The following is a 26,346-nucleotide window of genomic DNA, read 5'->3' on the forward strand; positions in this document are numbered from 1 at the left end:
GCGCGCGCAGCTGGCCAAGTAGGCAGCGCGCGCGTGGCCTAACGGTTATCGCGCTTGCTTTCCACGCAAGCCAGGGTTCGATTCCTGGCCGCAGAGGCGCATTTTTGTTGACACTGTAGTGTGATGTTCTGGTGAATTCGAAAACCGTCTTGCTGATTCGAGATTAGAATGTTTTGCGCGCCGAACCTTCTGCGCCGAACGATCCAGAAAGCCACGAGGGTACATAAGGGATTCCGCAAGGCGAGCGGTGTCAGTCTCGCCCCAGCGTTCGACTCTGCTGCCACGCCGACTTCGACGCCCGCGACGCTCTAATATTATCTTTTGTACTCTTTTATTTTTAGCACAAGTTCGCCACATTAAACGTTTATTTCTTCCTGTTTATTTCCTGTTTTGTTTTGGTCACCACCCGTGACACCCGGAATGTGGATGGCGCATTTTTCAAACCAGACGGCATCCGAGCCCACATGTATGTGCCATGGTGAGGGATGAAAGCTGTCTTTTCATAATCCTGGGTGCAGTCCCAGGATTATGAAAGTCCAAGGTAGCAAAGTACGCGCATCCAGCGATGTCTTGAATGATATCATCCACAAGAGGCAGGGGGTACACCACTGTGATCGTGCGTTCATTGAGTGGTGCATAGTTAACACACAAACGTTTCTTATCTCCGCGAGACACTACGACCACTGGAAAAGCCCATGGGCCAAATGCTGGAAGAATAACACCTCGGTCCTGGAGTTCCTTTATCTGTTTTTCCACGAACTGTCAGTCTTCGGGAGCATATCGGTACGGGCTACGGCTTTATGGCAAGGCGTTTGGTAACAGGTTAATGCGATGCTGCATGCCTGTGAAATGGCCTAAGTCATCTTTGTAACGGGCGAAGGCTTCATTCTGCTGTGTCAAAATGGCGGCAATGACACTATTTCGGCTGAAAGATAACTGATCGGAGGGCAGGGGAAGATCAGGGTGAATGTCTTTAGCAACAGTACCGGCTGTCTGGGCTGGCGGCTCGGCACTGGGGCTATTTAAAGGCAAACGTGGAGTTTCCTGGGTGAAGGCTTGCCAGATGGCTGCTCCGGCGACGGCAAGGGCTCTCTCTGTAAGCAGTCTTGTGACATCGTCTGCACTTGTGAATTAAGGCTCGATTGGGTGAGAATTACGGGAGTGGACATCCATGGTGCTAGTTTTTGTTCTGCTATGAGAGACAAACCTGTGGCCGTATGCTGGAGCCGGACGAACTGCGGAGGCTCAAAGATCAGACGCGCCTGTGCGGCTCGAAACCTATCTTCACCAATGATGAAGGGGAGGATGTTGTGTTCCAGAACCGCGGCCTGGACGACTCCCGCGATTGGGCCAATGGTGATCTTAAGTAAAGCTGCTCCCGCTGGGAGTACGGTAGTACCTCCTACTACTGCCAATGGAGGCTCAGTCCAGGGTTGTAGCTTGCGTTCTGGAACAGGCGACTTTGTTACGAGAGTCAGCTAAGAAACTGAGCCTGGGAACGCATCATAATGCCCAATTCCAGTGATGGTCGCCAAAAAGAATGGGCACTGCAGTTGAGAGCCTTCAAGGGTTGCTGGAATGGTATGAAGAGCTGGTGGTAATGGCACTGCAGGCATGGCCCTAGCTGCCGACGACGATGCCTGGGCTGACTGACTGGTGTATGTTGTACACTTCAAAGTGAGGTGACTGAGGTGTCTGCAATTATAGCACACCGCTTGGGACAAGTCCCAAGCGGTGTGCTACGAAACTACGACGCTGGACCTCCATATTGTGACGAGATGGCTTGGTATCTAGCCTCTTGAAGTCGGTGGGCTGGTCCGCGATGTGTTGACGTGAGGCTGTGGGTGACGGTGACGTCAAGCTATAGCGCTGCGTAGGGTGGGTGGGACATTCGGATCTAGCCGATTTAGGCGAATATGATTGGTAACTTTATTGGGCAGGAGTAGTCGAAGGGCTTGCCTTGGCGTGCTGGGCGGACGTATCCAGGCTCGCACATCTCCCAAGAAAGGTTTGGACGGTTGTTGGTCTGTTGGCTGCCAATGCTGAGACGATATGTTGGTCCCGCATGCCTTGGAGTAGGTTGTCAATCTTCTCCGGATCGCTGAGGGTTACCGGGCAGCGTTGGATGATTCTTAATTTGTCGAAGGCGAACTGATGAAGGGATTCGCCAATCCCTTGAGTCACGTCCATGACGCGTTCCTGCCAGTGGATAAGGGTCCATTCTGTGATGAATGTCTCTTTGAAGGCGTCTCTCCAAGTTGGCCACGTGTCGTATTGGCTTCCGAACGCGAGGTGACAGTTTCGTGCTATACCTTTCAACTTCCTTGCTGCGATGAGCCGGGTGGTAGCGTCATCCCTCGAGGCTAGTTGTTGGACGCGACGAACGTACTCCAGCCATTCTTTGACGTTTTGCTTTGGCGAGCCCTCGAACTGTTGGAGGGACGCGGACAGGTCTGGTAGCGTTGTAACTGTCGTTGAAGGACGAGGCAACCGCTGCAACAAAACAGCAAGGTTTTGTAGCGTGATGGAGTCTAGTGCCAAAGAGCCAGCGGCAGAGGCCGACGCTTGGTGCAGGCTAGGTGAAGATTTGCGGCGCGCCTCGATGTCCGCGGCAAGTCGCTGAATGAGGGCTCCTTTTGAGCCGGAAGTGTCTAGCTCACGTGCAGCGAGCTCTTCCTTAATAAGCTAGACGCTTAGACACGGCATAGTTCTTGCGTCTAGTTCACTCCAGACAATGCCGGGCATGACTGTGTCGTGCAAGGCTTACCAAGGAGGTACGAAACGTTCCGCTCACGAGAAACCGCCGAGACAAAGCGCGTTCTTAGCGCTTTGCGAAGACGCGAGGGGCGGGAGTACGTCGTTCCGAAGCTTCTGAAGTTCTTGTCGAGAACGGTTGCAGGTGTTTACGACGGGGCGTAGGCGGAACCAGGCGATTCGACGCACGGCTGGCGGTCGGGCTAGTGTAGGCTTTCACGGTTCAAAGTCGACTGCGCCAGATGTAAGGCATGAGGGCCAAGCCTTGGAAAGGGATTGAGGAAGCCTATTTCCATTAAAAACACACGTTGAGTAGTAGGGCTAAGAGCGAGTTGGTGGTGGCCACAACCTGCTGTAATCCTGACCTGCCGACAAAAGGGCAACCAGCTGTCGCCGGCGGAGTGCGTGGTTTCTCCGTTGAGGGCGCGCGGTAAAGGTTTTTCTGGGAGCCACACGCAGCTCACAGCCTGCCTTTTCTGAGGCCTGCTACGCTGCTACCCCTGCCACTAGCTGATTACCGCTCTTCCTTCTCTTCCGCAGGGGTCCATCTCGCCACAGAGCGGAGCCAGTGGCGGAACCAATAGTTTTCGCTCGTAGCGGGGCAATAAACATTTTTCAATGTTGATCTAATTTCCTCTGTCTGGCTGATTAGGCGACGAGGGGGCGGTGCAAGGAGGTAGAACGAGATTGTACTACAGCACCGAAGTGATTTTATGTTTTCGGGCTCTGCAACTTGGACTTGAGCTTGAACCGTATAACGATTCACCGATTGTATGGTTTACTGCTGCGAACCCTATTGTAAATCGGCAATTAAAAACACGGCTGGAGTTATTTTTCATGGACCCCAACGACTGCGCGAATCGCCAGTGTCGACCACGGAGGCCTGTCATGTCCTAAATGGAGATTTACAGGCTTTGTCTGCCTTTCAAAGGCAGCAGCGGAAGGCTCAGCTGAAATGCTGCTGAGGTGCAGCAAATAGGGTGACCACCTTCCTGCTAGTGAAATGCGGGACACGCGGGGCAGAGGGCGGGGGGGGGGGGGATTTATTAAGACGCACACAGCGAACCAAGGCTCTGTGAACATATTTATTATCCCGTACTGTTTATCTTTATACACCTGCTGATTGTATTGCAGCAATTAAGCTCAAATAATTTTCACTACCAGTGATAGATTATTTTGAATGCCAGCGATGGTTACGTGTGCCGAAGTTGAAAACATAAAAATCGACCGTACCAGAACTCAATCCATCAAATGGAAATAAGAAACAGTAAATATTTTTCTGGTTATTGTTTCCTGTCCACGCTTACTTCTGTCAACATGGTCCTACACAAATTTTTAACATTATGTTCTTTTTCGACCGTTGTATGTCTGGCTGCCTTCACTAAAGAAAAAAAAAAGAAATCCACAGCACACCTTTCGCATTGGCACGGCAATTTGAAAATAATTACAATATTTTATATTTAAACTTTGGGCGAGAACTTTTTCGTACAATATTTTCCCACCAAAGAGAGAGGCACTACGGCGCATGCGCGTCGGTCCCCTTGCAAGAACGACGGTCGCTTCCCGCAATGCTTGGATAGATCATAGAACATGGCGTACCATTTCAATTCACACAATTACTAGCGACCTCCGCACTTCCCCGTGCCCCATTTTTCGGCAGCACCGTGAGTAGCGGAGTGAATTTTACGACAGTATGAAATGCGGGACATTTCGAAGATTTTTGAATTTCTCGCGGGACGCGGGACACGAGCCCTCAATGCGGGACAGTCCCGCGAGTCGCGGGACGGGTGGTCACCCTAGCAGCAAACCATTCCATTCATTCGTGGCAGCTGTGTTACCAACGACATGCAGAAGCCTTCTTTTTATCACAAAAGTGCAACACCTGGGCAGAAAAAAAAAACCTGGTTGAGCTCTTACTGAAAAAATGTGTTCGGTCATTCGTTTCAAACTACACAAACTGCGTGGCCGAGAAAAATGTGAAGTTAAAAAGGGTGAAAGCAAAGCCTGCGTCTAGGAAGGTTTTCAAGGTATGAACCGACAGCAATGATCCACAATGTCTTCTGAAAGAACTAAAATAGGCTTGATGTGTTAATTATCAAAAGTTTTTAATAAATAATGCTAACCATGAAACCGGTTATCCTCCGTCGCATATTCATATTGAAGCTGTCTAATAAGTAGGCGCGTGTTCGACCCACGCCTCATCTGCAACTGGCACGGGGCAATAACTATGACGGTAGCTGGCGCCCCTAGTGGCAAAATATTTCACACGCACAGTGGCGAAATCGTGGTAGGAGAGCTATTCCGCGTACAGGCCAGGGCCCAATAACGCAGCCGCGACTTGCGCGCCTCAAATTGACGTGCGGATATCTAAGGAAATACAAAGACCTTTAAGTGGCGCCATGCATTCACAACGTTGCGAAACGCTGCGGATTCTGTATATATTAAACACCGGGCGCTGCCGCTCTTGTCTGTTGGCAGGTCAGGATTACAGTAGGTCGTGGTGGAGGCTGGCTTGGGTGGTTGAAGGCTCGACAAGCTGGCGACAGCACCAGACAGGAACGCACGAGCCGTCCGGGCTGGGCACGAGGGCGGCTTCTTTCTCTTCCGTCACCACGCACGCTCACTTGGGGCGCGTCAAAGATAGCTGAAAGAAGAAAAGGCGACGGAGGATACCACGCGCTCACACTCGGAATTCCAGAGTGGTGAATATAAAAAGCAAGATATTGTTTACAGTCGTAATAAAAAGAAGTTACAAAGTAAAAAGTGTAGATATATATATAAAGTTGAGTTCGACGGATCCGCTTACGGCACGGCGTTGCACGTCAGCCTTGACAGGGAGTTAGTCCTGTCCAGGAAATGCTTGGCAGGCTCGCTTGGCCCGGGCGGATGTTTCCCAGAAATCTTGGATAAAAGCCCCATGGGCCTGGACTCGTCCGTCCGGGCTCTTCCTCGGTTGCCGCTAGCACCGCTGTCGGGTCGGGTTCCGTGTCGTGCCCGCCCTTTTCTCACGTCTCATGAGCGTGTGTCGTCCTCCTCTCATCACTGCGTCGTCTTCGTTTCTTCGTTATAGACCCATCCCGAAATTACGCCCTCATCTGGCAGAGTTGGAAATACTGCACAGGTGCGTGTGCAAAAGACACCATTTAATGGAAAGTCGATCGCTTATATATAGTTCAGTCAAGAACAGTATTATACAAGTAATAGTCTTGCCACATTATTGGTGTCCTTTGCGCACGTCTCTGTGCAGGGCTTTCAGATCTGCCTGAAGAGGGAGTAGTTTCGGGATGGGTCTATATCCATTTCTTGCCCTTGTCCTTGCCTTGCACTCCTCTTCTTCTAGGTATTCACATCTTCACCCCGTTCACTGCATCTTCCTTCTCGTCCTTCGCTCAGTCCAACTCACAGTTTTCACGCGAGTCGTTTTGATCATCCTTGTTCCCCCACATCATCACACTGGTACTGGTATAGTTTGCAGAGAACTTAGTTAAGACGGGCGATTCACAGGAGGTGGTAAGCTACGGGCTGCGCAAGTGGTTTTGACTGTCGCTCAACTTTGTCGCGGGCGTAGGGCTTCGAGGTAATATACGTATAGATTTGTACCAGTTCCTTAGTTAGGGGACGTTCAACGATGCTCAAGGTGCTCGAAGTTAGTTGATGTTAGGGTTGAAGTTACAAAGATTCAGCAGGCAGATGACTTGCTGGAGTTGGTAGGTTTTTCTGTGGTCACTGGGGAAATTTATGCGTTTGATTCGGTTCAAAATAGTGACGCTCGGCTGCCGGTTGCTGGAGAGAATCAGTATTGCGGTCGATCGATTCGGGCTCGAAATACAGTGTCGGTGGTGGGATGGGACTCTTCACTCCCGGGTTTCGGCACTAGCATAATAAAATACGGCAGAATTTAGTTGAACTGACGTCTGTGAAAAAGAGCAGTTTTAAATACCGCTACGAAAGTTAGTCTCCAGCGTGGCTGAGTCACCTGTCCAAGCACCTCCTTGCGTTTTTTTATTAGCAGTATTTCCGTTTTCGGTATTCCAATTTAATCGTGGTACACTGAGTTAGACATCAGTATGGCATGAACTATTTATTTATTTATTTATTCTGTTTAATATGCCCACAAACAGCTCGAGGCCTTATTAGTGCGCACATAGCACAAACAATGAAAGAACAGATACAGACAAACAAACAAGCAAGACGTGATTTGGAAAAGATAAAAGGAAATAAATAAAACTACGGAGAACAATGAGAAACAACAGAGCACAGATGTTTGTCAAGCGGCCAACAATGCTCTTCTAAAATTTAAAAGAGGTGAAAATAAATTCTGAATCCCTCCTATCGCGATTATAAATAAGCTGAAGTTTCTAATAAAAAAAAAAAAAACGACCGAGGTACACCTAAGCACTCCTTATGAGATGTGAATGCGAAAGCATGCAAGCCGCTCGTCCGCTCCCTTATTTCGTCTGCTGCGTACTTTTCGTCGCCGGTGAGCGAGTGTCTCCCTTGGGCACGGTGACCTCGGACGCTCCGTGCTAATGACGCGCTGATGGACACGGAGCGCCATCGGGTGAGCGACCGTGAAAATTGACGAGCGCAGCGGCCAATGGGAGCCGCCCCGTTGACGCGCGCCAGCCAATGGAACCGATGGAAGCTATAGGTGTCGTTTTCGCGCTTCAAACTAATGACGTCAGCTTGCTCCATGAGGCAGTTAATGCTTTCGCATTAAGACAATTGTTTCCGTATTTTTCCTGCCATTACAAACCTTTGGAAGGCTCTTGTGTATCCCCGTTTAATAGAGTCCCGTAGTTTTGATGGTGAGCTAACGCTGTTCTTCAATGATGATATCACTTTATCTCAACAACCAGCGGAGATTTTTCCGGGCGAGTTTTTTTTTGGCACATTACCACGAAAGAGACATGCTGGTAAAAGAATATGTGAGTGTTTTCCGAAATTGCTTTATAAATTCGAACAGCTAGTAAAAAGCTAACAAATATGATTATCTTGTTCTATTCCACATTTCACATAAAGGGAGCGGACCTTAAAAAATGGTATATCATGAAAAGGATCAACGGGCAGCCATTTTGATAGAGAAAGATAATGAACTGCGCGTGGTAATTGTTTATCATTTCTCTATATTCGTTTTAATTTGCCCTTGTAGAACACCATATTACATTATAAAATTGCGAGCAATTGAATTTAGTGTTAAATGAGATCATGAGAGCAGTCAAATGCTGAAAGTAATTTTCGATAATTTGACTTAATGTCCCAGCTCGCTGAATTGGATTAAAGCTTCAGGTGTGCCTCGATAGACACAAAATATGTATTTCAAGAAATTTGACTATCGAAAAATAAGTAGGAATAGCCCATGAAGATTAATTATCATTTGCAATCGTCTATTTGGCCGAGAAGTTTGGTGGCACAAAAATAATATTTCTGCAGACATTGCTTGTACACGGATGAAAATGATCAAATATTGAAAGGCTTATAAGCCACAGAATTTGCTAATATATGCGGTTTTTATACTGGACTCCTATACATTCCTGCGTTGCAATCCCCTGACACAATACTTAATAATATCGGCATTATGAATGCATATTTTCGGTGCTCCATTTCGCCACCGTAAGCAACACGTGAATTTCAAGCAAGTCAAAGCGAACTAAAGAGCTTGCAGTGATAATGTTTTTATTACATATGCCTTTTCATTGCTACAAAAAAACTGTAATAATCTCAGATTGCACCGTGTAAGAACATAGCACTTCAAAAAGCAAAGGCGCGTTTGAAATTGTTAGAACATAATCGTTGCGATTCGAAATTGCATCACTAAATAATTTTTTCTAATTATTAAATTAAAACATATTAGGAAAGCATAAAGTGGTATTTAGATTGGAGTACCGCTCGGTGAAGCGCGCGCTATAAAGGGGCCCTCCGGAGCGTTCTGCGATGGTCTATTTATGGCGGTAACTCAATCTGCAGGCCCTAAGGATCCTAAAAATCATAAAATTACGATCATGCGCGGCGGATTTCCCTATAAAAATTGCTATCAAACTCCCCGGCACGCCCCCCTTTCTTAGATGACCCCGGAAAACGGGAGGGGCATCTCTTTACGCGTCAGCCAATAGCAAGCGAAGGATCCCGGCGTCACTGCGCGTCACCAACGCGGCCGACCGCCGACCCGCGGAGGAATCTCTCGAACACGCGCGGACCGTCGTCAAGAAACCCGGACTTTGTGCTCGGCAGTCGTCGTTCGTCGCACCGCACCGTCACGCTGCTACTGCAATACGCAGTCGCATCCCACAGATGACAAGGAAAAGTTTGACTCGTTGACGTGGAAGGATCACAAAGCTGGCTTCGGAGTCGGGACCCCCGGGAAGAAGGAACATGTGTCCCGCAAACGCACGCCTGCAGACGCCCCGGGAAGCAGACGAGCCGACGCGCCGACGCAACACCCCCTATAGCAACATGCTTGCGGGGAGAAAACATAGTTCGCTGCTTATGGAGCTATAATTGCGGACTGTGTTTTCCGCACAACAATCAGTTTACGGTTTTCTCAAACTTTAATTTACAACAAGCTTAAAAAGTGTTGCAATAATAACGTTCGCATTCACCGCGGGACGCAGCATTTCCATTGGTCAAGTTTTAGCGATGGGCAGGGAATGGGGGATTGTCTTCCAAGAGAAAATAGTCCCGATATATTTCTTCTGCCATCTGCTTAATAAACGGTTTTGTAATCTAAAACTTTGTATGCATATTAACTTGCACCTACTACGCAATATAACAATATAAACAGACGATCGCAGAAAGCTCCGGAGGGCCCCTTTATTGTGATGAGCAGATCTGCCAGGTTTATCTTCGGAAGAAACAGACGCAGGTATTTAAGTGCCGAGTTAATTTGTGATGGTTGCTGTGTTTTCGTAGATCACAGAGCCCTACTATCGCAACTGCATTTTATAATCTGTTAAGGTTATCAGTCAAAATGCTATTGCAATCAAACGTCACATAGATGTCTTCATTCATTCCAAGAATTTGTTTTCATGCATTTTCTTGGTAGAATGCGACATTTCCCGGGAGTATATGTTGCCGTACATTCTTATAAAGAAATGCACACTTCATCAGTCTATGTATGCAAGCCGGCAAAGAAATACTCTATTAATCTAATGCGCAGTGTACCAACTTCATAAAAAAATGTATTGTTTCTCAACGTGCGGTTCCTCAATTAAGATAAATTAACAGCCACCTCTACCCGAAGGGTCCTATAATACAACGAATGCAGCACCTACGTATGGAACGATTATTTAAATTTGGAAAGAAGATATTAAACAGTCGTTTTGCATTGTGAAGAGCAAACTGCTTACTAATTCCCATGCTCAATTGAGCGCGAAAATTTACCACGTGATGACGTAACACGAAATTCCTCGCTTAGTCTACCGAGACAATTCTTTTGAAGTAACCTACGTCATGTGACGATAGTTCATGGTGTCATGTTGTGATACCACTTGGTCTTATGACGCCACTTTACGTCAAATTATGTGAATTTTATTTTTCTGATACATTTAGCGTGAAAGGATTGCGTGACATAAGGTAACTTGATGTGTTTTACTACTAAATGTTTGGAAGCGATTAACGTCACTTGTGATCAGACGTCACGCGACATGATCCTGTGACATGTCTTCACGGGGCAAAGTGGTGGTGTCCCTTAACACAATGGCATCACAAGACATAATGACACGTGGCATCAATTTTTTAGCTATATTTAGCAGTGTTATTTTTTATTGCGCCAGTTCACTGGACGTCATGCTTCGTGCTGTCAAGTGTCACTACAAATTCAGTCTGGAAAGATAGCTTGACGGCAATTCAGGTTACCTGACGCCATGGTGTCAGGTCAATGTGTCTTAGAATGGCGTATTTTAACTTGATGTCGCGTGACAAATTATTTTCCCGTTCAATTTGACGTAAAAACCTACTAACAGACGAAAAGACACAATTTTGGGATTTTAGGGTTTTGTTAAAAAGCACTTCGGAAACCGAGCAGTGATAAGGTATCTAGTCTCATAAGGCAAATATTTAACTTTGCTTCACAGGAAGGAATATGTTGCTCATGAAATTTCTGAGGTTGAACAGCCTTTTTCAAATGCACACGGCAACTGTGAGTAGAAGTTTGACGTAGTTTTCAGATTAGCGTATGATTGCGATTTCTTTGCAAGCACAGCAAACATTTATCAGAACTAAAATCAGTATTGTTTGATAACCTAAATGCTAACTAATGAAAAACCCGTAGCTTTTGCAGTACCGAGTCTGGAGCCTGTTCAGCTCATCACGCAGACGAATTCACAAGGTACCTCCTAAAACAAATTTTAACTTACTTACTTGACCTATGTTCATTAATCGATTGCCTGAAATTACTTTTTATGAAGATATAAAAATGAGGTTGTTATGACCCAGGCGGTGCTCCTACAGCCGAGATACATCCGGAATTATCGCCATTGGTGGATACTTATAGGTACGGGAACCTAACAAGAAGTTTAAAGGCGGCAACGCACGCTGGCATATATGTACTGCGGTAAGTACACTCAACGCTTCCATGCATTTCGGTCCTAAGATATAAAGTGCTGGTGGTCATTGACAACAAAAAAACTGTTTAGTTTTCTTGTGAGTATAGTCTGTACAAGTTTCTAAAAGAAAGGAGCTGCAAAAAAGTGTACCAGTATATAAAGAACTTCCGTGACACAAATGTTCAGCAACAGTTTTTCACTGATGGGCTTTTACGTGTGTGTTCATTACCCTTTCAAGATCGTGTATTTGTTAACGACGTTCCATGCTGTGCTTCCTTTTTCTTAAAGAAAATTTGGAGTGGTTCTGTATTAGAGAATGAACCCCTGAATCGTCTTTGTTTGGCCTCCAGGATAACAAATATCGAAATTATATTGCAGATTGATGCGCCCAGTAGCCACAACGGCGCTTTCAAAATAGCGCTGGAGCCACTCCTGCCCGTCTCGTTCGGTGGTAGGAGGGAATCCTGACGTATTATACAGGGATCTCAATAGTTCCGTGCTTTCCACAAGCCTTACCCGAGCAGTCATAAACGATGCACGCGTTCCCTAACAAGCGGCACGTGCAAGGAATTCGAAGCATCTGGGTACGAGGTCACACCCAGCGGTTGGTTATGTGGTTTTTGTAGCGACCTTTAATCCCTTCAGGTTGAATGCTTGTGACATTCAAGCGCACATTACAAAAACATTATAGAACTCACGTCTAACTTTTGTTTTACCAGAATCTTTTTCAGCTTTCCTTTGAGTTTCATTCAAATGATGTGATTTTTTTTGTGATTTTGCAGCTGCAATGTTGATCACTGCTGTTACCCCCACACGTTTTATGCCGCACCAGTGACGTCGCAACTGCGACATTTGCAAGTAAAATTGCACCCTGAGAATCAAAAGGTTCAATCCCTGCCGCTGCCCGTTTCGATCTGGATGAGCATCGTACCTGTGCGCGTTGGTGTATCACTACTGTGTGATGCACGTTAAAGACCCCAGGTTAGTGGTTGCACCGCACTGGCTAAATTGCTCATCTACACCTGAGACACCAGACGCCCACTGAGGCAGACTAACTTCCGGCTGTATAAACATACACAAAACAATTTGCTTGTGAATCAAAAGCTGACACTTCCCTTCTGAAATAACTTTGCTATCGTATGTATACTTTTGGAAAATAGATTTGTCGACAATTATATGAAACAGCTATTTTAACAATCGTGTTGATAATAAAACGAACGGAGTCAAAAACTCCGAATTTTGCGACCTATATATATATATATATATATATATATACACAAAAAAAACGTTGTGCTTATTGCCATAACCGTGTAGCTGATCTCGAAATCCCGTAATGCATGAGGTGCGGCGCTCCGGCAAGAAATGTTGGAACGTCATCTATTATTTTACACGTTATAAATAAATGGCAGCAGGATTCGAAACATTTCAGCGATAATGGGCGGAGCTGAGGTTCAACACCAGTGTCATAGTTTCGTCCGCAGTCGTAAAATAGCTCCTGCTGTTTGAGCCTTTCTATGTGTTATATTTATTTCTGATCATACAACAACTTTTTAAACTAATGATGCACACTGTTCAAATACAGTGACACCCAACGTGCACTATTTCCAGTCCTGTAGGGTAAAAAAAACTTTAACAAGGTAAAATTACCTTGAAGATTAAAGCAAACATTTCTTATGCAGAAGCACGTTGTGGCATTGCGCGCCGTGCAGGTGGAGCAGTGGGGACCAGCACCGGACAAGGTTGCACTGGCAATCCAGACATGTTTTTAGAGCGCAGCTCTTAGGCGCCCGTTTCCGGCTTGAGCGGCGTCGCCGTCGGTTTAACCGCGCGTTGCATTATAGGACGTTTCCCATAATGACGTCACACGTGCCGTCACGTGTGACGTCACGAAGGTCACGAGCAGTCTTGTACACGTTACTAAGAAAAGGAACTAATTACAATTATAATTACTTTATTGAAAAATGTAATTGATTTCAGTAACCAAGTACTGTACCACAAAAGGAATTGAAAAATTACCAGAAAGTAATTGATTACTCTCACGTTACTTTTTAAATTTTTTATTGCGAAATCAAAAACGCACACATATTTGAAAGCTGTTACATTTTGTTTCTTTTTGTCATTCACACCTTGTTAAGCTTCAACACTCAAAACGTCGCTGAGTGCGTGGACATTCTAAAACTTCTGGTATCTTGGTACCTATTTTGTAGTTTGTGTGTCACAAATACGCCCTACGTTGGTGCAATATAGACGAGTGAGGGACGAGCAGACAGAGCGATGTTTTAAGTAAAAAAACTAAATCTTTTTATTGTTTCAGAAACATATAATTGATTACTTGTAATTGATCGTGGAAAAAATAGTAGTTGAATTAGAGCGAACGTTGCCGAAAAAAAAGTATTTTTTTCTTTTTAAAGTAACAGTAAAAAGAAAGTAGAAAAAGAAAGCGTTAAAAAGGTAAAAAAATGCAACCGATTACAAGTAATCAGTTACTTGTAACTCGTTACGTAGAAGTCGGGACTGACGAGTGACGTCACAAGGGTCACTAGGGTCACGAGTGATGACACGAGTGACGTCATGAAGGTCACTGGTGATATTCATGACGAAGGTCACAACTGTCACAGTAAAGGCCATGTGAAGGTCGCGACCTTCATCCGACCCTCACGCGGGTCACGAGTAACGTCACAAAAGTCACTAGGGTCACGAGCGACGTAACGAAGTTCACTCCTGAAGGTCACGACGAAGGTCATGCCCTTCACAGTGAAGGCCACGACCTTCATGAGACCTTCACGAGTGACGTCACGAAGGTCACGGGGGTCACGAGTGACGTCACGAGGGAGGAGGGGAGGAAGGGGAGGAGGAGTTGGAGGGGCATAACCTCCTCTTTCCGACCCTCTCCTCCTCCTCAAGAATTGAGCTCTAATTCAGCATTACAGCGAATTGTGAACGTCGTTTAATTTTTAACCATGCAAAGTCACAGGAGTCCTTCACGCACCAACCCAATATTCAGCTTCCCGGGCGTGCTATCCCGGCTGCTTCTCTTATCGAAAACACATGCGAAAGTGACACATATTTATATAAGTAGAGCTCAAGCTTGAAGGATAAATTTATTATTAGAGCTTAGCTCCGGGTACTCACCACAAAGTTTACAACAAAGCTTGTTTTACCAGTTTTATTGTGCTCAGAATTCTTGGTGCCTAGACTTCCAAAAAAGTAATCTTTATTCTTTTCTTTTGATGGGAAAATAAAATCGTGTTTTCCGTGCAGAGTTTGACCTAAAGTGTTTTCTTTTGAGTCGACCAACAGGGCATGGTTGTTATTCCGAAACTGAAACACATTCCTCAGCTATGCAATGCTTCGGAGGCTGAAACAATACGAGTATGAGAACAGTTTATTTCAGACTGAAGACCGCATGCGTTTTTTTCTTTTTTTTTTTTCTGGGGGGGGGGGGGGGAAGGGGAATCTATAATTTTATTGGCAACAAGAGAAGTGAAGGTGTAAGCCCACCTTTTTGCTGCAAGGTGTCCCCTCGTCTGCTGTCACATTCAGATTCCAAGATGCGCCATTTTCATCAGGAGGCGTTTTACAATAGAGAATACACCTCTGCAACATATTTTCCTGCAAGGAATATATTGTACAGCTCTTTTGGTATGCCTTAGTAGAGCTGTCCAACTTTAAATACATCGGATAATTCACGGCGTACATGAGCTTTTGGAAGGAAGCGCCGGGGGGGGGGGGGGGGGGCAGGGAGGGAGGCGGTAGGGGTCTCAGCGTGTTACAGCACCCAAGTTGGAAGTCTAAGAACGTGAAAACTAGGCCCACAGATACAAGGTATCCAGTGCTACATATTCATTCTTGCTTCCGTGGATATTTAAATCAGAGTGCGCCTTCGTGTTAGAAATCAGTACTCGAAATGCACTTTAAAGGGCCACTGCCAACTCCAAAATCTCTACTTTCGTATTAGAGTCTTTGAAAACCGTATTCTAGAGTTACGCTTCGCTACCGGTAGTAATTCGTGTCGTCACTTCGCACCATGGATTTAGCACGAGCCCGCTAGAGTTTCGCTTTCCTAGCGGGAGCTCGTGTCGTCACTGCTAAGCTTGGGCTGAGCACGCACCCGCTGACCTCGCTTTCCGAAACGTTCAGTCTACTATATAAAATATTGTCACGAATGAAGGCGACGAGAAGGCGAACAATGAACTGAAAATAAAGGTTTTAACGGGCGAACTTGTGCCAACCAAGAATAAGCAACGAAAGAGCGTCGAGGCAGCAGAAAAACAGGCGGCGATTCGGCGGCAAAACAGAGAGCGCGAGCGAGACTGAGACTGACTCGACAAGGTCGCGGGCAGCCGCTTATCTACAGTGCGTCACTATCTGGAAAGTTCGGCAAAGAAGGTTCGAGCGTCGCGCGCTCGGGGCGAGGATGAACTGGCACTTTCGAGAATAACAAAGCAGAGGGAAAGTTACGTCTGCTGCGAGAATGACCGGGAATCTTCTAGAAGACCGTGACCAAGCGTTGCCTTCTCGGCTCTGCGGGCGGCATTATCCCCCTTTTAAAAGTGCATCGCCCCGATGCGAAACGAAAGGAAAACGGAAATGGCTAAAACAATTACGGCGAAACAAAACAAACAAGCAGTGTCACAGTCCTAACGCGCGTAGAACGGCTTGAGTCGCACTACGTGGACGACTTCGGGTCATGGCTGGCGGCGTTCTGATGGGTGAGTTCCGTCGGGGAGCACCTCGTAGTTCAAGTCCCCAAGGCGGCGGATGACCTTGTAGGGTCCGAAGTAGCGTTTTAACAGTTTCTCGCTGAGGCCGCGGCGGCGAATGGGCGTCCACGCCCATACCCTGTCTCTGGGCTGGAACTCCACGTCGCGGCGGCGAAGGTAGTACCGGCCAGCGTCCACACGTTGCTGGTCCTTTATTCGAAGACGGGCTAGCTGGCGTACTTCTTCTGCTCGTTGGATGACCAGCTGGGCGTCGTCAGTGCCGTCGTCCGTCGGGTCGTGGGGCAGCATGGCGTCGAGCATCGTCGTCACCTTCCTGCCGTGCACCAGCTGAAAGGGTGTAATGCCAGTTTTTTTCTTGAATCGCCGTGTTGTACGCAAACGTGACGTAGGGCAACACTTCATCCCACGTCTTGTGTTCCACGTCCACGTACATCGAAATCATGTGGGCGATGGTCTTGTTTAGTTGCCCCGTCAGCCCGTTGGTCTGCGGGTGGTATGCCGTGGTCCGTCGGTGGTCGGTGTGGCTCAGGCGGTATCTCTTGTGTCAGTTGCGCCATGAACGAGGATCCTCGGTCCGTAATCAGGACTTGGGGAGCGCCGTGTCGGAGGACGGTAGGCTCCACGAAGAACTTGGCTACTTCCACGGCGGTCCCCGACGGGAGTGCTTTTGTCTCGGCGTACCTGGTGAGATAATCAGTTGCCACGATTATCCACCGGTTTCCCTGCGTCGACGGTGGGAAAGGTCCGAGAAGATCCATTCCAACCTGCTGGAATGGTGCAGTCGGGGGCGCGATCGGTTGCAGGAGACCTGCCGGCTTCGTCAGTGGTTTCTTGCGTCGTTGGCATTCGTGGCACGAACGGACGTAGAAATGAACTGTCTTCGGGAGCTTGGGCCAGTAGTATTTTTCTCGGATCCGTGCAAAAGTCCTACTGTAGGCAACGTGACCAGATGTTGGGTCGTCGTGGCAGGCTTCGAAGATCTCTTCTCGAAGACTAGCAGGAATGACCAGGAGCCACGTCGAGTTGTTGTCCCCGAAGTTCTCTTTATAGAGGAGACCTCTCCGGACGGCGAATCTTGGCAGGTCACGCGAGAAGGCTCGGGGAATCGTACCCCCTCGTCCCTCCAAGTGGTCGATCAGTGCACGCAACTCAGGATCGTCCCGCTGGAGCGCTGCCATGCCATGATCGTGTAGCTGTTACCCTCCGCCCACCAGGGGTCATCGACGACAGATGGTGGGCCCTGACGACCTCCCCCCTTCTCTCCCCTTTTTTTTTTCTTTTTTTTCCTTTTTTCTTTTTTAACTTTTTTGGCGTGTCGAACTTCGACTCTCTTTTCAAAGAGATTGCGCCGCAGAATACAATACAATACAATACAATACAATGCTCACCGCGCCAAGAAAGTGGTCGTCGTCGTCGTCGTCTTTGGCACATCCGGTAGCTGACTCGACAGGGGCTCTGGACAGGCAGTCGGCGTCGCTGTGTTTTCGGCCTGACTTGTAGACCACGGTCACGTCGTACTCTTGCAGTCGTAGGCTCCACCGAGCGAGGCGTCCCGATGGGTCCTTTAGGCTCGCTAACCAACACAGCGAATGGTGGTCGGTGACCACCCAAAAAGGAGTCCCGTACAAGTATGGGCGGAATTTCGTGATGGGGCCCAGACGACGGCCAGACATTCATATTCGGTCGTCGAGTAACTGCGTTCCGCGTTCGACAGCGTCCGGCTAGTGTATGCTATCACGCGCTCCGCACCGTCTTGTCGTTGGACCAGTACCGCTCCGAGTCCTGTATTACTGGCGTCCGTGTGGACCTCCCTTTCGGCTGATTGGTCGAAGTGGCCGAGAATCGGTGGTGACTGGAGCCGTCGCTTTAGTTCGTCCAATGCCTGTTGTTGTTCTCCACCCCATTCGAAGTTCACGGTGTCTTTCGTAAAGCGCGTTAGCGGCGCAGAAAGCTTGGCGAAATCCTGAACGAATCGCCGGTAGTATGCGCAAAGTCCAAGGAATCTTCGGACGGCCTTTTTGTCGGTGGGCGGTGGAAAGGCCGCTACGGCGCGAGTTTTCTCAGGGTCAGGACTTGCACCTTCGTTGCTCACAACGTGGCCCAGGAACTTCAGTTCGCCGTAGGCAAACCGGCACTTCGTCAGCTTGAGGGTGAGTCCTGCGGTCCTGATTGCCTCAAGAACGGCACGAAGGTGTCGCAAATGCTCGTCGAAGTTGGCCGAGAATACCACGACGTCGTCGAGGTAAACGAGACAGCTCTGCCACTTGAGGCCTGCCAGGACGGTGTCCATGACACGTTGGAACGTTGCCGCCGCCGTGCACAGTCCGAAGGGCATCACCTTGATCTCAAACAGTCCGTCGGGCGTGACGAAGGCAGTCTTTTCTCGGTCTCATTCGTCGACTTCGATCTGCCAGTAGCCACTTTTAAGGTCCTTCGACGAAAAGTATCGGGAGTGGCGCAACCGGTCCAGCGTGTCGTCGATGCGGGGGAGCGGATACACGTCTTTCTCGGTGACCGCGTTGAGCCGCCGGTAGTCAACGCAGAATCGAAGCGTTCCGTCTTTCTTCTTTACAAGCACGACTGGAGAGGCCCACCGGCTGCTCGAAGGCTGAATGATGTCGTCGTTGAGCATCTCCTGTACTTGTTCGTGAATGGCCTCTCGTTCCTTTGGGGAGACCCGGTACGGCGGCCGATGCACAGGGAGCGCGTCCTCGTTGGCGATGATGCGGTATTTCGGAACTGCTGTCTGGCGCACCCTCGACGTCGTCGCAAAGCAGTCGTCGAATTCGGCGAGGAGGTCTCCGAGCTGTCGTCGTTCCGTGGCGCTGAGCTTGAGGTTAACGTCGAGCTGTGGCGGCACTGTACTGGACGGCTGACATGGCGAGGGCTCGTCGGAGATCGCGGCGATTTCGGCGTCGGCCCGGAGTTCCTCGACGTGTCCTATATTAGCACTTTTCGTGAGATGCTGCGCCTCCGGTCGAAAGCTCGTCACGAGGACCACACAACGTCCATCCTGCAGCTCTGCTACACCCCTTGCGACGCCTATTCCTCTTCCGAGAAGCAGTTTGACGTTGCCTTCCAGAAGGTTCCCGCTGGCAACTGCGCCGGTAACGACGGGCACAGGAACACTCGACCGTGGCGGCAGGTTCACGTTGTCCGCAATGATTCGGACGGCGGCTGGCGACGTTTTGGATCCCTCCGGAGGTAGCACGGGCTTTCGCAGCGTGAACCTGTTTGCTCCAAGGTCGATAACCGCACCGTACTCACAGAGGAAATTCATTCCAAGGATGACGTCTCTCGAACAGTCTTTGAGGACGACGAATTTCACCGGGCAGGTCTCTCCGTGGATGTCCACGCGCGCAGTACACCTTCCCACTGGTGTGATGAGATGTCCACCGGCGGTTCGTATTTTCGGTCCTTCCCTCGGCATCATCACCTTTCGAAGGTGGCAAGAGAGCTTCCCACTTAAAACCGAATAGTCTGCTCCGGTGTCGACGAGTGCCTTCGCGTCGTGGCCGTCGATGGTAACGCCGAGGTTATTCGACACCGTCACAGAACCGTCGTTCCTATCCGTTTCGTCGCTAGTGTGGGAGCCCTCCGATGTTTGCGGAGGATATTGGCGTCGTTCGTTACCGGCAATACCACCTCCCGGTATTGCCGCACTCAGTTTTTCCGTCGAGGCAGGGGAGACGGGCTTTCTCGGCGGGACCGGCGGAAGGGCGATGGCGTTCGTCGGGGAGATGGTGAACGGAATCCTCGGCGGCGAGACGACTCAGGAGATGAAGAGCGGCGGCGGTAGTCCTCGATGTCCCGAGGTCGCTCTCCAAGACGTGGTCGAGGGTCGTTGGGCGCAAACCCTCGTAGGCCCAGCTGGCGGAAGGGGCAACGGCGGTAGACGTGGTCGGCTTCCCCGCAATGGTAACAGAGCGGGCGTCGGTTGTTCTCGCCGGACGCACTGAGGTCGGTCGTCGAGACGTCGGGGGTACGGTGGTGCTGGTGCGTCTCGTTGGTGCGGCGCAGGTGGTCGACGGGCAGGAGGTGGCGGTCGTTGGGCCATTGCGGCGTAGCTCAGCGCCGGTTCTTCGGGAGCTGGAACGATGATGGGAGTGTCCGGCTGGCAAGCTCGCTGTACTTCCCCTCGAACCACCTCGGCAATCGAGAGCGAAGCGGGGCGGTTGTGAGCCGGCAGTAGCTTCCTGAGCTTATCCCGGACGACGTCGCGGATGATCTGCCGCAGGTGTTCGATGCCGACACCATTGACATCGGAGCGAGGTGGCGAGATAGCCGGAACCGTTGACACACCGGTGAGTCGTTGATAGTGCACAGCTCTGGCCAACCGCGCTCGCTCAATGTTGGTTGCCTCGGCCACGAAGTCATCTACCGTCGTCGGGGGGCTGCGGACAAGGCCACCGAAGATTTCACTCTTGACGCCCCTCATGAGGAAGCGCAACTTCTCCTCGGTGGCTTGAGGGTCGGCGCGTGTACAGAGTCGTAGCACGTCTTCAACGTAGCTTGTCACGCTTTCGTCGGGGGCTTGTGTCCGCGTCTGGAGCAGGTCCTCCGCATTCTGTCGCCGGTGTTGGTTCGAGAATGTTCGCCTCAACTCGGCGGCGCAGATATCCCACGATGTAAGCGAAGCCTCGTGGTTTTCGAACTAGTGCCTCGCGGTGCCTTCGAGCGAGAAGTAGAGGTTCTGGAGGCGTTGCTCGGCGTTCCATCCGTTGTGGCGGGGGACGCGCTCATAGTGAAGGATCCAGTCCTCGACGTCTTCATAGATTTCGCCATGGAAAGTTGTCGGCGATCGGGGGGCGACGGGCAGGACAACGGCGGGTGGAGCGGTCATCGTCGCGGTCTTCTTTGATTTCCGCGGCAGGGGTCGCAGTTCAGGAGCTTGCCCTTGAGGACGGCGGCTGGCACGATGCTCTGAGTCTTCAACGGAAGGTCGTCGGGAAATGGGGCTTGTTGACCGAGTTCTTTGTAGGGGTACGCTGCACGGGTTTTGTACCCCGCATGCCTCCACCAGAAATGTCACGAATGAAGGCGACGAGAAGGCGAACAATGAACTGAAAATAAAGGTTTAATGGGCGAACTTGTGCCAACCAAAAATAAGCAACGAAAGAGCGTCGAGGCAGCAGAAAAGCAGGCGGCTATTCGGCGGCAAAACAGAGAGCGCGAGCGAGACTGAGACTGACTCGACAAGGTCGCGGGCAGCTGCTTACGTACCGTGCGTCACTATCTCGAAAGTTCGGCAAAGAAGGTTCGAGCGTCGCGCACTCGGGGCGAGGATGAACTGGCACTTTCGAGAATAACAAAGCAGAGGGAAAGTCACGTCTGCTGCGAGAATGACCGGGAATCTTGCAGGGGCCCTAAACTCGTGAAACACAAAGTTTGAGCCGAAAGTTCGCGGAGCGCGCCGATTGGACGTCGGCGAAAAAAGCGCGAAGTCATCATCGCGATAGGCCAATCGGTGCGCTCCGTGAACTTCGGCGCCAACTTTGAGTTTCACGAGTTTAGCGACCCTGAAGACCGTGACCAAGCGTTGCCTTCTCGGCTCTGCGGGCGGAAATATTGCACAGGCAACAAAAAAAAAAAAAAAAAAAAAAAACATTTAGCGTGCAAAACAGCTCGTTAACGATCCGCGTCCCCTCCCGCCAAACTGAGGGGGGAGGGGGGAGAGATTGCGCATCCTCGTTTCTTATTTTGATGATGTAGTTAGCGAAGCATTTTTTCCAAATTTGCAGACGTTGCGAGTTGCATGTCTATTGCAAAAAAATAATGACAAGTGCTTTTACGAAAAATTCAAAGTCAATATAAAAACTTGAAGCCCGGCAGTGCTGGTGACGAGACATTGGTCGTCACCCGGCTTTTGTTCATTCTATTTTAAAAATGGTGGCGCTCGGCATCTGTCCTAAGGACAATAAGAAGGAAGAGGGCGGAGGGAAAGTCAGCGAAGGCTCCGACGAGTTAATATTTTTTATGTCGGAGAGACCAAGAAACTTTTGTTATCTTTCGCGTCGCTCATCAGTTTACAACGCGTTGTTTTCCGCTTTACCTTTTTAAAAAGAGTTTGTGACCCACAAATGAAAACATTGTCAAAAAGGAAAATCTGACTAAAAAATGACGTGTCCTTTGTACGCCGAGAAAGGTCCGGTGGCAAGCGTACAGCGAAGTAGGATCTGACTGGCCGGTTTGCAGACGCGAGTGCCGGTGATTGCCGTGATCGATGAGAAGGTAGCAGACGATGGTTAAACGGCACTTCCTGGCTAAAGTCATCCAAGAAGGCCAGGAGTGCGAAATTTCGCCATTTACGTCAAGAATTGTGGCGGAAGCTTCGGGTCAGGTGTTTTGAAAATATATTTTTCTTTGCAAAAGTTTTTTTGCCTAATATATTTAGGGTCAAGAATCAAATTCGGTCGTTTGCAACGACAAAAAAGAAAAAGAAAAAATAAAGTTCATGCAGAGGTTGTCAGCGGCTTGTTAAAGGAGCGGTGCAGCGAGTTTTGCACTTTGCGCCAGTGCCTCTTAGAATGAATACCTGAGGCCAGATTCACGAAACGATCTTACGCAAAAAATGTGCGTAAGACAAAACTTAGGAACAAATTCGTATTCACGAAGCGAAATTTTCGTAAGTTTTGCGCAGGTTACGACGAAATCCTACAACAGCTCCGAAGCTGTCTTACGCACTTCTTACGATCAAATCAGCATGGCCGACAACGTCGCTCAGTTGGTCGCGACAACCGACGGACGTTTATTTTTCTACATGCGCTTCTCACGCGTCCCGACTTCGAGCAGCAAGAAAAAAGTAAAGAGTACTTGAAACAGACCACGACGAACGAACAAGAACGCTGGAACCACAAACACCCGAGAAAAGCTTCAACGGTCACGATTCCACGGACCCCGAGCGAGATGCCAAGTAGGCACTCCGACTCGGCGCAGCGATGCTCTGACAGTCCCCTGGCCAAGACCGTCTTTTCACGACTGGCTGGCGTACTGAATGGAATATGCCCGCGCGACCCTTGTGAACCCTTCCCGTATTACCGCTCATTCACAATGGAAGCGGATCCGCGTTCGCAAAGCGGTTGCGAACGCGGTTGTATAAAGATCCAGTACAATTGCACGCGCACTTGATGTCATCGAGTGCGCGTGAAATTGCACTGGATCATTATACAACCGCGTTCGCAACCGCTTTGCGAACGCGGATCCACTTCTGGTGTGAATGAGCGGTTATAGTGTGATCGCTGACCTCAATTTTAGATTAAGAAGTCAATCTCTTCCTCTTGTCATCTCCTTGTTTTCCGAGGCAGCGGTGACGAACGCTGTCGTCGAAAAGGGGCTCTCATCGATTCTATCTCTGTTTTGTGTGATATCGAGCTCAAATAAACGCCATTTGGATTACCTTCGCAACATGGTATGTACACTTTGTTATTAGTATTCCATTTTTATTCTTACACGATTCCACCTCACTGTCGATCGCTATAACAGTTCGTGGGTCGCAATGCCGGTCCAACCTTTTTTTTGCCGGGTGTCACGTCAGCATCGAGTTGCAATGGACCTTTTCCACATACCGACGCCATCAGGCGATGGCTGCACGAACTAAAAATCGAGGAAGGACCTACCTGCGCTACCAATCTATAATGGGAGCTACGCTACCACTTTCTTCGCTCTCTGAGCGCTCTGAGCTGCGACGCCTGCCCAACGCGACTTTAAATAGGGGTATCCGTGGCGTCCACCCAAACGTCGTGTTTTCTTTACCGTCCACTATCTTTTTTTGCATAACACAATTATATATATGCTGCAATTACGTGTTCGACTTGCTGATACACAGCCTTCTTCCGAATTTCCTCAATTTTTTCGTGCCGACTTCCGCCGCTTGGCATCGGGCGCTCGCGCATGCGCAGAGCGCTTCTCGGAAAAGGTTCATTGTAAAGGATCGGTCCCGAAATCAATTCGCGGTCCAACAGCGCGAATCCAGCACTTCGATCGAACGCGCGCGTCCGCTCCGAGGGTGAACAGGTATTACGTGGCTCTTGCTGACACCCTCGTAGTTCAAACTTATCTTTTTTAACGTCGGCTCGCTCCTGCATCTCCGAGGCCGCGGAAAACGCCGCGGCAATTTGTTTCCATCTACGTCGCTTTGCAAACTACTGCAGGCCGTCTTTTACCAACGATGACAGTTGTATTGACTTCGTAGCGATCGAGTTTGTAGCAGTCAATGGGGGCGGTTACGCAGCGCGTCGACATATCACTGCACGGACACGAAACCCAGACAAGTGGTGGCAGAAAGGCCGCCTGTGTTTGTTATTAAAAATCCACGTGCTCCGAACGGCTCCGAACGAATGCCGAGCTCTCCAATTGGTTGTTCGTGCTGCCGAAGACGACGTCGCCATAGCAACAACACCGGTAAGTTCTAGTTTTTCCGTACGACAACGTCGCTTTCCTCCTCTCACTTAAGAACGCGTTCGTGAATACCGATTTCTCCTCTTCTTACGATGTTCTTAACTTACGAACTTCTTAGCTAAGTTGTCGTAAACTAAGAACCTCTTCGTGAATCTGGCCTCTGAACTTTAAAACCTATGAAACACCCGTTAGTTTTTCTTTCCCCGCAGTGGTATCGTGGCAGAAAAAAAGTGAAACCCGTTTACAACTCCCTGTAACGCCGAATTGGAGCGCAGCTCTTGAGGAGGAGGAGGGAAGGGTACTGAGGGGAGGGTAGACCCCTCCTCTCCTTCTCCTCCTCCTCCCCTCATTCTTTAATATGCTCCGGGGGGTCATCTGACCTTGGGGGGAGGGGGTCACGTGACTTCGGGGGGGGGTCACGTGACCTCGGGCTCCGGGAGGGGGCCACGTGACCTCGGTGGGTCACGTGACCTTGGGGGAGTCCACGTGACCTTTGGGGGTCACGTGGGGGTGACCTTGGGGGTCACGTTACCTTGGGAGGGGTCACGTGACCTTGGCGTGACCTTGGGGGTCACCTTGGGTGTCACGTGACCTTGAGGTGACCTAGGGAGGGGTCACGCGACCCCTCCCAAGGTCACGTGACCCCTCCCTTGAGCGGCGACAGCGACGGCGACGCCGCTCAAGCCGGAAACGGGCGCTAAGAGCTGCACTCTAAAAATAAAGAGCAAGCAGCCTTCACCATCTTTAACTCCTAGCCAGAACAAGCCGCCGCGTGATCTGGAGCCGATTGTATATGTCCCCGTTGTTTATCATAGCCACGGGCTAGGGTCGGCAGTGCACACACGAGCCGAGTTCCAGATATTGTTATGGTAGGCATTTGGGCTGGGAAAGCCCCGGCAGCGCGGCGGTGATGAACACGACATGCACGATGAGGACGACCTGCTTTTTTGAACCGCCGCGCGAGTCTTGCAGGTTCGGTGGCGGTTCAGGCCTCCGAACCTGACAAGGAAGCAACGGCGCGTCGTCCTCCCTTTTACTGACGCGCCCCCATGCAGACACAAGATGATGGGAGGAACGAGAGGTTTTTCTCATCCTCCGGGCAGGCGGGAAATAGTTTCCGTCCTCCCGCCTCATCTTCTTTCGGTTTCGTTTTTTCGAGCACGTCGCGCACGTTGTATAACAAATGCTGTTGAGTTGATTGAGACTCAGCGGCAGCGAAGGCCGCCTGTAATTCAGTCTTCCTGTCCAAACGGGCAGAACATTTCGGTTGCATTGACGGTTTTACCACTAATTTTATCAAACGAGCAAAGGAAGCCGTTAAAAACAGCGAAGTTCGGGAGCAGTGACAGCAGCGCTACGTACACTAGACTAAGATGACCGCCTCCGGAATGCGGAACGACGTTTGGACGTTCAGGACGTATGAAAACCACTGAAACTGTGTTCAAGACAGGCGGGTTTCACTGCCGGCTTGGGTGCCTCCTGTGCTGAGTTCGGTTCTGTTTTCCGATGCCGAGTTCCAACCGGCAATCAACGTGGTTCTGTATTTTGGCGTGTCGCCAACATACAGAAACATCGCGATGATAGTGTTGTGCGTTGTGAACGGAAGTCAGGAATTATCGCCGATGTGGCCATGTGTTAGCGTATCGGTGGTGCAACAATATGAGATTACGTATACTGTCGGGCATTGAAGCATCCCGTCAGACCGTGATTGGAGGGCCCTCCAACCACGGTCCGACGGTCCTTACAAAAAGAAAAAATGTGAGCAAGTCTGGAGACATCTTAACGATTTTTAACACACCTGTCCACTTCCTATCTTATCACCATTTTTCTACAAGGTTTCTACAGATTTTCTGTCAACAGGCGTCTACAGAGCACACTCGTCAGAAATCCTATCGTCAGTCGCCAACGGTCGTTAGACTTTGCGTCGC

General features: G+C 49.5%; 1 protein-coding gene and 1 pseudogene across 1 annotated transcript in view; both read right to left on the reverse strand.

The window, feature by feature from the left end:
- Nucleotides 1–438: 438 nt before the first annotated feature.
- LOC121837809 lies at nucleotides 439–12,965 on the reverse strand (annotated as a pseudogene).
- Nucleotides 12,966–14,607: 1,642 nt separating this feature from the next.
- LOC121837810 overlaps nucleotides 14,608–26,346 on the reverse strand; it is a 151,618-nt gene continuing 139,879 nt past the window's right edge. Inside the window, exons 12-13 of the mRNA XM_042293628.1 lie at nucleotides 14,799–14,909; nucleotides 14,608–14,655 (exon numbers count right to left, since the gene is read on the reverse strand). Of these exons, the coding sequence (XP_042149562.1) occupies nucleotides 14,608–14,655; nucleotides 14,799–14,909 (159 nt within the window). The remainder of the gene's footprint in view (nucleotides 14,656–14,798; nucleotides 14,910–26,346) is intronic.

Source organism: Ixodes scapularis, unplaced genomic scaffold (assembly GCF_016920785.2).
Source record: "Ixodes scapularis isolate PalLabHiFi unplaced genomic scaffold, ASM1692078v2 PGA_scaffold4__175_contigs__length_147842914, whole genome shotgun sequence".
NCBI lineage: Eukaryota > Metazoa > Arthropoda > Arachnida > Ixodida > Ixodidae > Ixodes > Ixodes scapularis.